General features: G+C 33.4%; 1 protein-coding gene across 1 annotated transcript in view; it reads right to left on the bottom strand.

Moving 5' to 3' along the window:
* Positions 1-6,473: 6,473 nt before the first annotated feature.
* LOC134534003 (glutamate receptor ionotropic, NMDA 2B) overlaps positions 6,474-15,082 on the bottom strand; it is a 159,723-nt gene continuing 151,114 nt past the window's right edge. Inside the window, exons 18-19 of the mRNA XM_063371892.1 lie at positions 11,300-11,404; positions 6,474-7,313 (exon numbers count right to left, since the gene is read on the bottom strand). Coding sequence (XP_063227962.1) covers positions 7,256-7,313; positions 11,300-11,404 — 163 coding nt within the window. The 3' untranslated portion in view covers positions 6,474-7,255. The remainder of the gene's footprint in view (positions 7,314-11,299; positions 11,405-15,082) is intronic.

Here is a 15,082-nt window from a genome sequence, read left to right as displayed (position 1 = left end):
CAAAAACGCGTTTACCGTGAAATTTTATTATTGTTGTATTACCATTTTAACAGGAAATATGTTATCATGGCTCTTAATTAATGACATGCTCGGTATTTTAGGTGTTGTTGGTAAACACCAATGTATATCTAATGTCATAAAACATGGAGAAGCTTTTTAAGTATTTTTATACATCTGTAAAGTAAACAATAGCGTGCAATATCATTTTATATTTTTTTGCAGCTTTACCTGGGCACCGTATGTAAAAAGATTTCTGGGTATTATTTCCAGTACAGTTTTAATTAAATATTAGTTATTTTATGAAAAAAAAATTGTGTTTCATATTTTGAATTTTTAACATTATTAAAACACTTTAATGGTTAAGTAGTCTTTATCAAATACAAACATAAGTTTTTAAAATCTTTAAAGGAACAAACTTGTTCCGACAACGTATTTTTATTTACTTTATACACATAAATTACATCTCATTTAAACAATTTTTTTTACCAAATTGAAAACCAAGAATTATTTCGCATTGAATCACATAAAAAACGTACATCGTGATGATGACAAGATTATGAAATTTTTTTCATAATATTTATAAAATTGTATGTTGGTATGTGTTTATGGCGTTGATAAACTCTAACTCAGTTTGACCGATCGCAATGAAAGTTGGCACATAGAAGTCTTTTTTTATGAAGAGGGTTTTATGCTATCCATTTTTTGTAACTCGCCGCTAGATGGCACTGCAGCGCATCAATTTATGAACTGTTCCTCCGATCGCCATGAAAACTGGTAAACATAGATATTTGACCAAGCAGAATATATTTTCCGATATACACTTTGCTATAACTCGCCACTTTATGGCGCTGCTGCGTATCAACTTCTATTCCGTTTGACAGAATGCCATGAAAATTGGTATATTGTGATTTTTACTGTCCTTAATATCCTCAATAACAACAAATAATGATCGTGACTGTGATAAGTATTTGGTGAGTGAGTTTAAAGTGGAATTCTATTTCAACCACTTTATGGATTCTAGATTACATACAAACCGTCCTCTTAAGATACCTATATAGTGGTAAATAAACACTGGTAGGAAAACGACTGCCGGTTTCTGCTAGTGTATGCTATATACTCACTTAACATCTTATTTATTTAAAAATATATTTTTAATGCTAGGATTTTTTAAAGATTAGTACTACTTGTAACACAAAGAACAATGATTTTATAAAAACCAATTAAACATTTTTATATTTGAGTATATCACATCTCGTGTTCATGCGTCGTTACTAGGTATAGTAGATCGTATGACTTCGCGGTTTATTGTTACTAAGCACTACTTGACTTCAGGCCAAGTATGTTCAGTTGAATTTTTTCCCGATGTTTCGGCATGCCTTGTCTCAGACATCTTCAGAACTAGATGGGGCCTCAATGCTCGGCTAAATAAGTAGTTACTATTATTAGTTTATCAGTTATTTATAACCAAGCTAACACATAGCTCATTTTGGACTGGCGTTGTAAAAAAGAAGTCCTCAATGTGAGATATAGTATACATGGCAAAGCACGGTTTTACTTTCATTGTATTTCACTATATTTGGTGCCCAATCGTGATTATTAGCTATATTTTTGCGAGAACCATCGCTTTCAATTGATACCCGCAAATAAGCGAAAATTATTTGATCAAGAACTTTTTTTAACGGCAATAGTCTACATGTGTGAATATAGATAAGTGCGACACTATCAAAGGCACTAATGCTTAAACATATTACAGCTTTCACAACTGGTATATTCTAATGTAACCTGTAATGTTGCAAGTTTCCTTTCCCCTCATCAACCCCCCTCCCCCCGGAATGCAATGCTGCTGTACGTATGATTGCATGAGTGTGGAAATAAGCTGTAAGCAAATAACAGCTAAGTTCCCTGACTTAGCCTGAAGTTGAGATCTTATATTCAGTAAGGGGTATAGTTTCACAAGTTCGATAAAATTATTAAATATATATTAGTGTGTATTATTTTAGGTAAAATTAATTTATTTTTCTCTGTTTTTAAATAATTAATTAATTTTTATTTAACATAGTTTATTTATTTTTTCTCCATTTAGATAAGGTTTGCTGTAATGTATGAAATGTTTATTATATTTATTTAGGGCATGATATTGATGGCTAAATAAATAACAAGTTAACATGTGTTTTAAAATTGTATTTACAATTGGTTTTATGCTATCTAAAATACAACTATAACGAACATCTTATCAATAATTTTATCTTTTATCTTGGAAATAATTTTTCTTCATAATTTTTCAATCTTTACACCACATGATACAAAGTTTTACGGACACCTTTAATTCTTTCTATTATAGATTATTTAATTATTTACCATAATAAGTTTTTTATCTTCAGTGCTTAATGTTCTGGCTTGTTGTGACATACCTATAATCTCACATTCTTACCACGATAGAGTTGATGGCTACAGTATTTGGGCCCAAAACATTATCATAAAAGGAATCAGGAAATAATTCACTCACACACACGCCCAAACAAATTTTTTTGCACAACATGTCTTATACTCCCAAAAAATATATATTACATACATAAATATTATTTTGTTTGTAACGTTTAATAAATTTATATACATATCTAATGCTTTACCGTTCATATCCTTTCTAGATGCTACGTCTAAACGTTTGCATTGTGTTTAGATTATTTAACAATTAGATACAATCTTATACGATACATTACCTAATTTGGCACATGTAAATTATATTCATCATGACGGACAACGATAAATATATTCTAGCAACACATAGTATTTAAGGACGTGACAACTATGCCATTGGCCGTGAGCATTGTATGTTGACCACATCATTATGTTATTTTTCGAAGTACAACAATGCGAACAAATGGAAACTAATTGAATGCGTTGATGAAAATAACGTGTTACAGCAAGGTTAAAGACATTATTAAATTTGATGTTCCATATAAATTTCCACATTGTTAGGGGAAAACAGCAACGTGATTGAGTGCCTTACAGGCGGAACCAACTTTAATGAAACACATAAAAAATATACATACTAATAATGATGATTCATTTATACATTTACTATTACGGGGATCGATATAAGTATATGCTGGCCGGTCTGGCGCCTATGTTCTGGATGAGGAGGTGGAGACACTGTCCGTCATCTTGGATTCTGACGTCACGGCGGCCATCTAGAATGACATTGACATTGACCTCCAAAGTTAGCCCAAAATGACTCAAAATGACTTAACATTTGCCCAAATATATTCTAATCACCCCCAAAATGTTCAGTTTTTAGGGGAAAAAATCCGCCAAAATATCTCCAAAAAAAACATACTTCCCTAATATGAAGGGGAAAAGCCAGCAAAAAATTCAAAAATTCGAAAAACCAAAAATTATTTTTGCCTTAGAAAAAACAAAACGTTCTCAAATTATATAAATTCCCCATTTGCCAAGCCGCTCTAAACAGTTTAGGTAATAACCTTGACCATTAGAATGTTACGGCCGCATTTTGAATTACGACATCATCTTTTCAATTTTAGTTACGGCCACCATCTAGAAAATCGACATTTTAATGCTAAAAATCGGGTGAAAATTTTAAAATAAATTAATAAATTTTTAATAAAATCATTCCACCATTTAAAAATCGCCACCATCCATAAAATCCGTAATTATTACCCATAATATAAATATTAATAAAAAATATATTTAATAAAATTTTAATTTTAAAAAGGCTCTTGGTCACTGAGTCATCGGTTCAAACTCAGTGAGGGCAAAAACATGCCGATGGATCTTTCCTCCACGGAAGCCACCGGCAGACTGACCTCTCAACACTAATGTCAATGTATATATTGCGTCAGCCAGTACAACGTCACGTTCGCCATCTTTTTTTCGTCTGCTGGAGGCCGCTCTCTTGGATCCGACATGTTTTTTGTCCACTGGAGTGCACTACCGCCATGTTAGTTTGATCTTTATCTGCTATAATGCAGTAATTTTTTATTAATGTGGCGCCCGCCATCTTTAAATTTGGGCGCCATCTCACCCTCATTCTTCTCGGAAAGTCTAGCATTCCTTCACAGGATAAATTTCTTGCTGCACTATGTACAGCGGTGTCCTTTTGATACAGCTACAGGTAACAAACCAGGATACATGTTAGCTTCCGCGACTTCTGCCAAATGCCAACTGAGAGTTTTAAATTGGATAAAATAAAAATAAAAACAAAATAAACAAAAACAGTTTCTGCTAGTCTGTGAATTTCTCATTTGTTCACCAAGGATTGAGTTGTAGCACAGACAGAAATTTTGTAATTTTTTTATTTTTAAATTAATTAATTTTTATTATAATTACTTTAATTATATTATTTTTAAAAATTCTTTATTATTAATTTTTTAATAATTTTTTTGTGGTTCACTGAACTTGATTTAGGAAAACATGCGTTAGTTTTCTCCGTGTGCTCCTGAATATTCATTTGAAGATTTTTTGGTTTTCTCCATGTGCTCCAGAATATTTCTGACAAGATTGTTGTTAGTCTTCCCATGTGTGCTCCTGATTATTCATGGTGAGACTTCTGCTGATATTATTCGAGTGTTTCTGGTTATTCATGTAAAAACAATCCTTGCATAAAATTTTTTTTGTAATGAGATAAGCAATTTTGTTCAGAGTTTCGTTTACTTAGCGAATTCTTGTTACCAAAATACTGTGTGTCCAAGGTGTGTATTGTGTGTTCTTTTCGTTTGTTGAATGTTTGTCGTTTCGTTAAATGTGTGTAGTCAAATATGTAGTAGCTTTGAATATTTACAGGTTAAAAATCTCTTGATCTCGATAAAACATTTTTCAGGGATTCTTGGTCCTTTAGTAAGACGTCTGGTCTATATACCTGACATTGCACATGAGCTGGTCTCGTGGTCCGAAGACACTTGGCCTATACTTATAACATTGTATATGAAATAGTTGGAAGGTATTTCATACATCGAAGAATTAGGTTTCAATGGTAGGTAGCATGACAACATATTTAATTCGTTGGACAGTTATCTTGCATAGAGTCATTTTTCGTAGAGAGAATGATTAATAAACCCCACGAAATATAATAGAAAAAAGAATTTAAAATTTATTTTAAGCTTTATTTACTCTTATCACATAACGGGAATCAAACCAAGGACGGTATTGAACGAATCAATAATAATTCAGTGATGATTTTTTGATGTTTTTTTTTTTTAATTTTTCCAACATTTCTACGTTAATTATTTAGAATTTCAAGATGGTGGTATAAATAAGTCATCGTCGGCTTACTGGAGGCTGGAAAACTAGGAGCTTAAGTTGATTTTAGGATGTCATATTTATTGAAATATATATTTTGTAAACTAAAATTACCATTTTTTGAAGCGAGAACGGTTATCGATCGAATCAAACATTATTTTAGAAGGTGATTTTTTTAAAAAATAAATTTAAGAACTTTTCTTAATATATAGCTAAATAAATACAGATTCCCAAGAACCCAGGTGCCTGACCAGCCAACGTATACTACTGATATAGTTTTATTGTTACCAACTGTTGAAGTTTATTTAATTTTTTTAGGAGTTAAAATTAACCTTTCGTAGTTAAAATTTAAAAAAAAATTGTGTAATTAAAATGCACAAAGAATTTGTTGTATTTGTCTGTATATACTTGATTTTTAAAATATGTATCCTTTAAATATTTTGACTCTTTTTTTGACTCTGCATTTCTCAATAAAGATTTATAGAAATATAATTTTAAATTAAAGTAACTACGAATAATTTAAAAATATAAAAATAAAAATTAACGTAGAGAAATGACTTCATTATGATTAGTTTTATAATTACTTTTTGCTAATCTAAAATCAGGGTTACATTTTGCGTCATATAATGAATAAATTATAACTTGTATTGTTTTACTGTACACGGAGATAATATTCTTAACAAAACAGGCAAACCTTGCTGAAAACGTTGGCGTAATAAATTCAATTTGAACTTAACACACACGACTAGTAATATTGATGGACAATAATACATGTTATATTAAGATTTAAATTTATATGACAGTGTCGTCTACCTGTTAATAAGTTAATGTATTCTTCGTCGGTTTTTGTAATCGAAAATGTACATAGGTGAGATATTTAAATAAACGTTTTATCTAATTTGAATTTCTTGTAAGTCATAAGCATTAAATTTTTTGAATACTATTTATACAACGTAAGGCTATTTTTTATACGAGTACGGTAGTTAAAGTGTTTTTATTTATGACATTTTTTAATGTAATGATTTTTAGTTCGCTTATCATATTTCATCATGTTACAGTCTCTGCTAAAATGAATGCAAATTTACAGTAACATCATACCTGTAATTCTTACAAATGATAACTTCATATTTTGGATGGAATTGGTATCGTTAAAATCTCACAGATAGCTCATTAGTTTTTATGCACATGTCCTTTGTGCTCAAACATTACTTTCCCTGTTTTCTTTTTTTTTTTGCTTTTATCACTTTTACTATTTGAACAACACTATACCCTACTGCCTGAGGTACTTAATGATAGCTGGCGTCCATGAATATTTCTAGTCTATGAGTCAAAACATTAACAGTAAAAAACATCAACAATTTTATTACTCTTTAACAACAGCGATATATTATTATCTTGATACCTTGACACACGAATTTGAGAACAGCCAGCATTCCAATCATCCGTGCCTCTAAAGTGCAAGTGTCTTAGTGTCATAATTTTTTTCATGTTTCACGTCAGTAGCACCATTTAGATTAGTTGAGCACTTTTTGTTTTGTTTTGTAGTTTTTTTTTTGTTTGACAAAATCTAATTTCCAACAAGGTATCACTCGCGAAAGCCCTTCATTCAAAGACGCGCACATTAAAACGAACACTTCTCAAAATATTGCCGCTGTTTCGTTAACTTCATTGCTTGAGGACTGTAGTCTGTGCGTTTTTGTAGCCAGCACTCGATATTGTCCGTGGCAGTTAAGCGTAGAAATGTTCTCTCCGGCACACACACACACAAACACGCACACGCACATGAAACACACGCCACTGAAAACAAAAGACGACGCGTGAACTCCTGACAGCGGAACAGTTACAACAGTTTTTTGTTTGTTTGTGAACTCGACCGGCCGCGTCGACCGGAAGCTGGGCGGGACTGGCCAGGTGGGAGCTTCCGGCCCTTCCTTCACTGGGATTGGTTGCTTCGCCGGTCACGTGACCAGATGGAGCTGCAAGGACGCCCCGGCTACCATCACAGAACTGTCTCCATCTCCGCGATCTCCGTTCTCGTCTCCTCGGTCCTGCACGGCCTGGAACACGGGGGGTGGACACTCCATAGCGATGTCATCTTTGAAAGATTTGTGCAATGGGAGTGCATGACTTGATGCAGGCACGCCATTTCAATGGCGTATGTCCAAAAGCCTACATCAAGTCACTCTATAGCGAATCTCAACGCTAAATCCAATCTTGGAAAAATAAATAAAACATTTTCAAGCTATTCAGGATAATAAGCATTTTATTTAATCATAACATCTTAGCTCTCCGTACACAGCTTCTGGTAAAGAAATAATTTCGTGAATTCAACGGAAGTCTCATGGAGCGGAAATGTGTGACCACGGTGCTGCCATCTTGGGCGGATGGCGCTAAACCGAAGTTCACAAAGCCAAAGGTAAACTTTATAATATTAAGCGTTTAATTAACTTTAACATGTTGGGCAGTATTTTAATATAAATTATCTGTCGAAAATCTGGTCCAAAGTCGGAGTTGAGTATTTTTTTTTCAAGTCTTTTTCGTTTTCATTGGAGCCGGTTCATTATATAGTTTGAAATTTCGGTCTGCAAATGGAATGATTCGATAGTCAACGTAGCTGCCGTGGCACAGGTGTGGAAACTAGGTGTGATTCAAATTTAGAAATGTAGTCGAAAACACAATTTGCGTATATTTATCACGATCGCATTTATTTTAAAAAACTTGACCGTTAAATTTCGTGTCTGAGTTTCGTATTACAAGTGTGTTTGCAACATGAGAAAACTTTGATTGGCTCGTTTCCGAAGTTAGATGTTACACATCTCAGGCGAGTACTGAAAGATTCGGTCACATTTATTGATTTATTTTTAAAACTTATGAAACCTTCAACTTGTTACTGCTTTTAACTACGAGATACAGATTTTTTCATTAATTTTTATCACGTGTTGCATGTGCTGAATCTTTGAAGAAGACAATATGGCGTTGTGAAAGTGATCGGCGTGCTAGTTCCAAGGAATCTCATTCAGTATTTGGAATATTTATGTTATATGCATGAATTTGATACGTACTCTGTGTGTTATACTACAATGATAGAAGACCATACAATTCTGATATGACCCCATGGTTATATTAGATAAATAAAACGTTACGAAGTCCTATAAAAAGTGGAAGTCTGCTACTCCACACGCTAACTAAACAAATCCATGATTTATAATGCAGATTTTATACCCATTTTGACAATTTATTTTATACCTCAAAACAAGGATACCATTTAGACAAATAGTTAGGAATAACTCACATCATTAATTAACTTCCAACCCGTTTATTTTAAATTAGAAGCGTGACCAAACCGCGTTCATTTTTAAGTTTGCTATCTTTTAGCACAATTTTGAAGAAAAGAACGCGAAGATTCAATAGCATTGAGTGTATAATTTTTATTAGTACTTTATTTTCTCTATGTGTTTGGAACAGCGAGAATATATCTCACCTTGGTTCTCCAATCAGATTACCACCCGCTAGGACACCAATAACGGATTTAGTTGTGAGTACATGTCATTGGTTTGGTTTGTGAATAATCCCCTACGGATAGGTCAACTACAAGGGCCTGTAAACTGAAACTACTATGTGATTATATATACACACATATTTGAGTGTGATTAAACCACTTCATTGCAGAACTGAATAACCACAGTTTACTAGTATCACATTTAAGAATTTTTGTTTATATTTCTTACTTTCACACTTTGATAAGTGTAATTAAAAATATATATTTTTTTAACCACAGCTTTGCATTAAATTGTTTTACATTAAAAAAAATCATTGCTTTTTTTAAAACCATACATCAAAAAATTTAAGTCAGCAAGTAAGCTACTTGTACATAAAGTTTTAAAAAAAATTCTTTTTACAGCGAAACGACTATGAAAAGCTAATTTTATGTTACACTAACAGACTGCAGCACTAAGTTGAAATGCATGTTCCTACAACATAGCTCTAATCCCAACCATTATATTATTTTTGGATCGATTTTAACATCATCATAGCCGGATAATTCAATTTATAAGTTTAAAATAGCACTGAATATTTTGGATATACAGTATACTAAGACACATTTCTTGCATTTAGACAAATGAGGTAAAGAAGAAAAAACAACAAATATTGAGGTTAAGTAATTTTAGATTTCACTGCTTAATTTTCGTGTCATTTCAGTATTTGATCAAATTACAGGAATTGTTTAGTTCTAAATATATATAGCTGCTTTGGTCGGCAAATATGGATGCTGTTTTTCTTTTGGCACATTATGTATCTCTAATGATATACATATTAATTGTCATGTCTAATTAAAACCAATGGGGATGACAGACGATAGGTATGGCATAAATTAAACATTGTGTAAGGCGGGCTTAATCGCAACCTCAAGTCTCTCTGCTGATCGATAAGTCACAAAAGATATTTAAATACAAATTATTCTGTAAGTTGTGCTTATGAAATATGGTCAGTAATTCCTTGTATAAGACATATTTTACTTTGTGTAATGAAATTTTGCATAGATGGTATAACACAGAAGAATTAATTTATGAAATAAAATATCTAATTAGATGAAATTTCAAACATTTTATTTGGTAAGGTTTCCTTTAATCCTCCGTGTTCTTAAAACCATGTAGATATCGCTGCTGAAGTGGCAACTGCAAAATTTCATTCATTGATGTTACACCACTAATATAGCTTCACAAGCTTAAATAATGGTCATCACTTAATTTTCGGCAGACTTTTGCTAACTTTAATTTTTTTTGACGCCACACTTCAGTTTATAATAGCGAAAATATAAAAATAGTTGGAAAAAATTCTCTGAAAAGGTTCCTAGCATTTTAACCTAAAAATTGGCACATGTTTTAATTTTTTTTTAAATTTTGTATATGAAAATCACCATGTTATATAAAAATATTTTTAGAAAGTTTTTTTAAAAGGTCCTGATTCACCAGATTTTTGTAGATATCCTGTTGTTATACTGCAGGTTGATTTTAACTTACATTTTTTGAATGAAAACAAATGGAAGTAGACATGCGCCACTTAACACTTTTAATGTCCAATAGTTGGGATGCAGAATAATAAAAATTCTGCACACACGCCGCTGCCTTATGCGTAGAAGCGAAAAGGCATTAGCGCTCAATCACAAGTATAAAAAAATACTCAAATTATAGTGACCCTTCAATATTAGTTTAAAAAATATTCACCAAATTGTTTTATTACCCTCAATTTAACCTTAAAGTGCACAAAAGAAAAAATATATAAATAAGGAATATTTTCAATTCTTTAAATAGTGAAACTTATTTTCTTAATATACTGCTTATTTAACTGTGTATTTACCAGAGTGTTTACAGAAAGTTATTTCTCAAAGGTTGATTTTAAATAAGTGAAGATAAGCTTGATGAATTTAACAACTACTGTTAGTTTCAGTATCGGATACTCAGCTACATCTGCATAAACAACTGTAAATACGCTTCTAGCGGCAGTTATTTGCATGCTCCTTGTGTATGCTTTAACACAATTAAAAGGTTAAAAATTTTCGTAAAGCTAAATTGGCGCTGCCTCGCTACATGTCAGGAATCAAAGTAACTTTTTATATTTAATATCTGTTGCTCAAATAAGATAAGATAAGTTCATATTTTCGGAAGTTCGCTGGTAACACCAGTACAACAGTATTATTTCTGTAATTTTTACATAATTTTTTTCCCCGGATGAATCTATGTTTCAAAGTTTCACCATTCCGGACAGGTAGAGTGTCTTGTATTGAGCTTCACAGTGTTTGGAGACCACGGTAATTGAGTGGTCGTTTCACTCATATGCCCCCGAGGCATTCCAGTTCCGATTGTTGCTGGGTTCCGGACCAGGACCTTTCTCAAAGAAGCAAACGTGACAAGACATTGCCCTAAGCTTGTGGGTTTTCTCATGACGCATTCTCATCTCGCATCCCCTCACCGTCTGTGACCAGCCCGTAATCTAAGAGACATTGATCCCTGGATCTTTACGAGCGGTGTTTGGCTGCAGTCACCTGAACATCTGCGCGCCGGCCTGCAGCCTGCTGGAGAACTCCGTGGACGTGACGTGGTTCCTCGTCATGTCCCTGGTCTTCATCACCTCGCCGGCGTCCAGCAACCTGCAGGAGCACGCCGAGACAGTCAGTCCTCCACCGCGCCTCCTTTCACATCTCAGTCACTCGCGACCATCACACGTTCTGACTGCAGAGACGTCCATGGAGCACGGAGGGTCACACGGTCACCCCGGACGAGATTTAAGCCTTTCCACGTGGGAATCGCAACCACCCACCATTCGCCTGTGACCCCTCTTCCATGACCCTACGAGGCGTGTGTGTTTTGGATGATCATCACAAGTTATTACCACAGAGACGTCCATGGAGCATGGAAGGTCACCCGGACGCCCTGGAAGAGTGTTAAGCCTTTCCACGTGGGAATCACAACCACCCACCATTTGTCTGAGACCCACTTCCATAACTCATCAGGTGACTGTGTAACTCACTAAGCTTTTGTGTTTTCGGCTACAATCACAAGTTTTTACTGCAGAGACGTCCATGGAGCATGGAGGGTAACCAGGACGCCCTCGACGTGTGTTAAGTCTTTCCACATGGTAATCGCAACCATCCACCATTAGCCTGCAACCCTCCCCCCCATGATCCTTCGAATGACTCTGTAACTCACTAAGCATGTGCGTTTTTGGCGACAGTTACAAACGTTTCCTGTATAGTTGACCATGGAACTTGCTGGGGCACCCAGATACCACACACGAGTTTTTGTCCTTTTACACATAGTAATCGCAACGACTCACCATTCACCTGTGACCTTCAATATTACCCTTCCCTCCGGGGGGAACCCTTCTAACGACTCAGTCACTCACTAAGCATGTGTGTTTTCGGCGACCGTTACAAACTCCTACTGCAGAGACGGCAAGGCTGTGTGACATGACGATGTGAAGATAGGTTTTATTAGGTATGTTGGAGGGTAATATTGAAATCAAATTTTGGTTTAACTTCTCGAGGGTGAAGCTTAAGGTTGACAAATTGAGGCCGACATGTCGAGATCGATATGAGGGTATGACAAATTAAGGAAGGGTGTGATGAGGCTACGGCGGTGGGGGGGGGGGGATAGTTTGTGTAAATCTATTGGCTGCCGGCAGGTACGGAGCGATTCCCAGGTGGAAAAAATGAAAAAAAAATACGTTCATTTGATTGGAGATTGCCAAATTCTTTATATGAAAATATAATTTAAAAATATTACTAACTAAAATTTAACATTTTGGCATTTGTCATGTAAATTACTTAGACCAAAATATATCACTTCAAGTTCTATAATGATGGTTTAAGGTGGTTACCCTGATGTTCTTTTAAATCATGTTATTAAATTATTTCATAACTAAAGTTACTTAATGGGGATTTATTTTCATTCGTGGTTTTCTTCAGAGACAGTACAAAAATATTTAACAGTAGCTTTCAAGGCTGAAACTGATACGAAGAATCGTTACAGCAATACACCACAAAGGAAAAAGAGAAATTGTTCTGTTACTTTTTATGATGAGAAAATATGTGACGCAGCGAGAACGGTTTTGCGATAAGTTTAATTTATTGTGATATAAATAGCTGCTTATGAGTATATCAATTAGTTAACCAATCTTAACTTTTAATTAATTATAATCACACACAAGTTATATTATAGTGCGAAATGCAAGCATCACCAGTAAAGTAATTTTATGTTACTTATTCAGCATGCTATATTTTCTCATGCACATTCTGCAAAGCTTGTGGGAAAAGCTGTAAGCCTAGTAAAATTAAAAATGTTTAAATTATACTTATATTTATTAAATTTCAAATATTTAAATAATAACACATTATTTTATTGCTGCCTTTGTAGGCCTATATATTTTAATATTTTTTGGCTAATATTTTTAAAATATTTAAGTGTTACCATCTTTTCACTTCAAAATTTTCTTGTAAAAATAATATTATTTTTATAGTGAGTTCTGTGAATGAGATAGTTATTTATATATAATAAAGTTAAAATTGTATTAATCTGCTTTAGTGAAACGCAAATTATGTATTACTCTATTATATTACTATAGATATCTTACATTTTATGCTTACAACACATAACTACAACTGGGTGTTGGAACATATCAAAACAGACATCAGTTACCAATCTAGTAAATAACAGTAAATTATCTTAAAATAGCAGTAGGATAATAACCCGAGGACAAAGAAACAATTTCAAATATAACTACCCATGCTTTTTAAGGTTATTAGAGCATTCAAATGGAAACTGACTAACATACCATTTAAGTACGGTATACTGTGAAATTCAGCAGTCATTTATTTGAGTGCCTTGGTTTTTATGTAAATTTATTTTATGTAAATTTATTGGCCATTTATTTTTTTAATGTAAATTTATATGTTAAATGACCAATCGTTTAATATATAATATGTTTTTTCAACACGCATTTTGTTATAGGTTATTTTTGGTACTATATGTTAAGTCAGAGCCCAAATAAAAAGTTATCGATAAATGTCAATTTTATAATACTGTTTTCAAAAGAAAGACAAGTCATTAAAACCCTAAATACCTATTCATGTTTATGGATGTGAACGTTAGACGGGGTTAGTATAGGATACTACAATATTTCAATATTCAATACAAGTTAAATTTTCTTGCATTCACGAAATTCAATTACAGTTTCATCTTTACTCTATATGTTAATTACATGTTCCAGTTACTTCGGTCATACTGAAATAAGAGTATATATCAAATTTAATGATAAGTGTCTCACAAACTGTTTTATAGTAAGTGTACGTATGGGATCCAAATTTTAAAACAAGAAAAAAAAATGAAGACTAACATCTCATTTACAATATATTTCTTTTTAAATCCACGTTGCACTTTAATTCGTTGAAAATAAATGAACCAATCGCATAAAAAAAATTGATTTAAGTACCTAAAGTTTGGGTAAATAATTTTTTTTAAAAATAAAATTAAAGATATTAAATTTTGACTCCAAATATTTATCGTTTCTCTTTTAAATTATCTTCTATTGTAGAACTATTCTTCATATTTATAAATTGAATGAAAGAAGTAAATGATAAACAAATATTTTTGGCATTAATATTCGCAACGTAAATTAATAGAGATATTTTTTTAAAATTCCAGTTGACATTTTATTTAAATCCGTAGCAAAACCTTAATATGATGACCCCTGGAGTGATTTTCACATAAAGTTTAGCGTTTTATTCTATGAAGTATCAATTTGATTAAAGGTTCTCTGGTAATATAATGTCATTATTGTATTGCAGAAAATTAAGCAGGCCCAATAGTAATTCACATTCACTCGAAAATCTGATCGCAGGCACTCAAATTCACGCTGCCAGAATTAACACACTCTACCGAAGATTGGCGGTGTTTTTGGAACGATAAAGTGCGGAGTCAACAGAGTGGTCGTCACTTGCTCGGCTGGTCACATTTTGAACTCGCGTATCTTCGTCTGAAATTGAAATTTGTAAACAGAAAGCTGTTTTTTTTCGAACGATTACAGCAATTTACAAAGAAAAGGATTACTTGTTACAACTTTTAAAACAGCTCCGTGTACAGAGCGGGCTATACGTCTTTCGAGCCTGGACTCCGTATTCAGAAGGGAAACGTGTTGCTGGGAACGGAAAGGCACAAACCACACATCAGGCGGAGCCCTACTGAACTTAAATAGTTTCGGCTCGGCACGGACCTGGTACACAGAAACTGTTCTAAAACATCAGTCATATCAATGTCGGTTGTTCCTGTAC

Source organism: Bacillus rossius, chromosome 7 (genome assembly GCF_032445375.1).
Source record: "Bacillus rossius redtenbacheri isolate Brsri chromosome 7, Brsri_v3, whole genome shotgun sequence".
Taxonomy (NCBI): Eukaryota; Metazoa; Arthropoda; class Insecta; order Phasmatodea; family Bacillidae; genus Bacillus; species Bacillus rossius.
The sequence above is the reverse complement of the archived record's forward strand: the minus strand, read 5'-3'. Positions and strand labels throughout refer to the sequence as shown.